General features: G+C 49.5%; 1 protein-coding gene across 1 annotated transcript; it reads left to right on the forward strand.

Annotated features, from left to right (window-relative positions):
• Positions 1-635: 635 nt before the first annotated feature.
• On the forward strand, positions 636-2,678 carry LOC106818560 (zinc finger protein 433-like). The gene is made up of 2 exons (XM_014823259.1): positions 636-833; positions 958-2,678. The coding sequence occupies exons 1-2, from the start codon at positions 655-657 to the stop codon at positions 2,072-2,074; spliced, it is 1,296 nt and encodes a 431-aa protein (XP_014678745.1). The 5' UTR covers positions 636-654; the 3' UTR covers positions 2,075-2,678.
• Positions 2,679-3,158: the final 480 nt, after the last annotated feature.

Genomic DNA, 3,158 nt, shown 5'->3' on the forward strand with positions numbered 1-3,158 from the left:
AATTTTTGCAAATTTTATTAAATTGAAAAAATAACAATTTTGATAATCGATTATTAATTTGCATAATCGAGCGCTTAGTCGGTTGCTGCAAACGACTGACTTTCGATTATAATCGATCACCACCACTACCAGTCTGTGTGTGTTTTGTGCGTGTTTTATTGTCAGGTTTGTTTAGCGTTATTACGTAGCAGTGTTTTTACGGATGCCTTTCTTGCAACAACGATTGCCTATATACATACGTGAGAATTTTCTGCGGATCCACGGATTTCCACTTGTTTAATTATTTTTCCAAGCATAATGAGAAATTGCTTAACTCGTGTAGATCCGTGTATATTTTCTGTCCGCAGGAAAGCGGACGACCAAGAGAGGAACTTGCATCGGGGAGGAAAGTGAGAGAGGAACCTGAAACAGGGAGGAAAGTGGGAGAGGAACCTGCATCAGGGAGGAAAGTGGGAGAGGAACCTGCATCGGCGAGGAAAGTGGGAGAGGAACCTGCATCGGGGAGGAAAGTGAGAGAGGAACCTGCACCGGGGAGGAAAGTGAGAGAAGAACCTGCATCGGGGAGGAAAGTAAGAGAGGAACTTGCATCGAGGAGGAAAGTGAGAGAGGAACCTGTATCGGTGAGAAATAGAGATCTCGATCACCGCCCGCTCGATGGAACCTTCTCTTCCTTCTGCTTCTTCTTCTCTGAAACCGTACGCGTGTGACACGTGCAGTTATCGATGCTCCCAGAGTCAACGGTTGAAGGAGCACGCGCGCACGCACACGGGAGAGAAACCGTATGCGTGCGATGTATGCGAGTACAGGAGTTCTCTGCTGGCGCATCTCAAGAACCACGCGCGCACGCACACGGGAGAGAAACCGTACGCGTGTGATGTATGCGAGTACAGGAGTTCTACGCTGACACATCTCCAGACCCACGCGCGCACGCACACGGGAGAGAAACCGTACGCGTGATCACGCGCGCACGCACACGGGAGAGAAACCGTACGCGTGCGATGTATGTGGCTCCGCCTACAACTCCTCCGGCAGCCTCAAGACGCACTTTCTCACGCACACGGGCCAGAAACGTTACGCGTGTGACGCGTGCGAGTACAGGACTTGCTCCCGCAACAGCCTGAACAGGCACGCGCGCACGCACACGGGAGAGAAACCGTACGCGTGTGATGTATGCGAGTACAGGTGTTCTCGGCCTGCGAATCTCCAGATGCACGCGCGCACGCACACGGGAGAGAAACCGTACGCGTGTGATGTATGCGAGTACAGGTGTTCTCGGCCTGCGAATCTCCAGATGCACGCACGCACGCACACGGGAGAGAAACCGTACGCGTGCGACATATGCGGCTCCGCCTACACCACCTCCAGCAGCCTCAAGACGCACTTTCTCACGCACACGGGAGAGAAACCGTACGCGTGCGACATATGCGGCTCCGTCTACACCACCTCCGGCAGCCTGAAGCAGCACTTTCTCACGCACACGGGCCAGAAACCTTACGCGTGTGACGAGTGCGAGTACATAACTTGCCTCCGCGGCAACCTGAAGAGGCACGCGCTAACGCACACGGGAGAGAAACCGTATGCGTGCGATGTATGCGAGTTCAGGAGTGCTGACCTGCCGTATCTCAAGATCCACGCGCGCACGCACACGGGAGAGAAACCCTACGCGTGTGACGCATGCGAGTACAGGACTTGCTCCATCAGCACCCTGAAGAGGCACGCGCTAACGCACACGGGAGAGAAACCGTACGCGTGCGATACATGCGGTTACACCTGCACCACCTCCAGCAGCCTCAAGATCCACGCGCGCACGCACACGGGAGATAAACCGTACGCGTGCGACAAATGCGGCTCTGCCTACACCACCTCCGGCAGCCTCAAGACGCACTTTCTCACGCACACGGGAGAGAAACCGTACGCGTGTGATGCGTGCGAGTACAGGACTTGCTCCCGCGGCAACCTGAAGAAGCACGCGCTAACGCACACGGGAGAGAAACCGTACGCGTGCGATGTATGCGAGTACAGGAGTTATCGGCTGCGGGATCTCAAGAGCCACGTGCGCACGCACACGGGATAAGCGTGCGACACATGACGTGAATACAGGTGTATGAGCGCCAGCGACCTCAAGGTGCACTTTCTCTCGCACACAGGCGAGAAACCGTACGCGTGTGACATCTGCTCTTTCAGCGGCTTATCCTCGGCCGCTCTCTCGAAACACATGCGCACGCAGTCGCACCGAAGAAAGGCCATGTTCAATCAATCGTGAGTGATGTGATGGACGGGTTAAACAGCTAATTCGTCAGACATTAAACGTGTGGATACAGGACTGGTGCACTCTCTCCAGTAGACTCCAGTGACGTACACTCCGGCTTGTATAAGAGAAGAAATCCTGAAAGGCGATGTGCATGCAATCATGAGTGATGGGACTGACATTCTACCGATTAAACAGTTAATAAGCCAGTTCGTAGTTACGCACTGGCGTCCTATGATGTCATCGGGTCATAGGTCATTTGTACATAGCTGAAAAGTTGGATCGCGCTTTCGCTCGTACGCACTTGCAGTATACTACTACATAGTATGCATGAATGCTATACAAAAGCAATGTAAAATCGTGCGTGCGTTTGTTTTCTGTACTGAACCGATCGACTATCTGCCTGTGCTTTTTATTTTTTGGATTTTTACGTGTGTATGATATTCATTGTAGGGTATTTTAGGTAGATATGCAGTGTCGGTTCTTCTCGGTCAGTCAGTTAACTGCAGTCAGTTCAGTCAGTCTCGGTCATATCATTTATTTATGGATGTCTTTTTGCTCCCTGGATTTCTTGATTCTAATACAACAGAAATGCACACTAAGGCATACATGTAATTAACTTGCAAAGCATATATATTGATTCATGTTTAATGCACATCTAACTACATTTATATAAACAAGGAGGAATGTTAACCTCTAAATACATTGTATTATTTCTTATTATTAATATCTATGAAAACCTTCAATTTGAATGAAATCAATGAAAGTACTATTTGATATAAATAATAAAAAATATATGCGGTATTCCTGTTTCATGTGTAAATGGTATTTTAGCTGGCATAGTATGGACATATATTGTAATCAAAATACTAATAACTGAAATAGTATGCATTCAAACAATGTTATGTTT

This window comes from Priapulus caudatus, unplaced genomic scaffold (assembly GCF_000485595.1).
Source record: "Priapulus caudatus unplaced genomic scaffold, Priapulus_caudatus-5.0.1 Scaffold2330, whole genome shotgun sequence".
Taxonomy (NCBI): domain Eukaryota; kingdom Metazoa; phylum Priapulida; class Priapulimorpha; order Priapulimorphida; family Priapulidae; genus Priapulus; species Priapulus caudatus.

What these genes read in the sequence shown, in the direction of transcription:
- LOC106818560 (XM_014823259.1), top strand. Translation starts at nt 655, where the DNA reads ATGGAACCTTCTCTTCCTTCTGCTTCTTCTTCTCTGAAACCGTACGCG. An exon ending in CTGCTGGCGCATCTCAAGAA is followed by an intron (nt 834 to 957) that starts CCACGCGCGCAC and finishes CCGTACGCGTGA; the next exon opens with TCACGCGCGCACGCACACGG.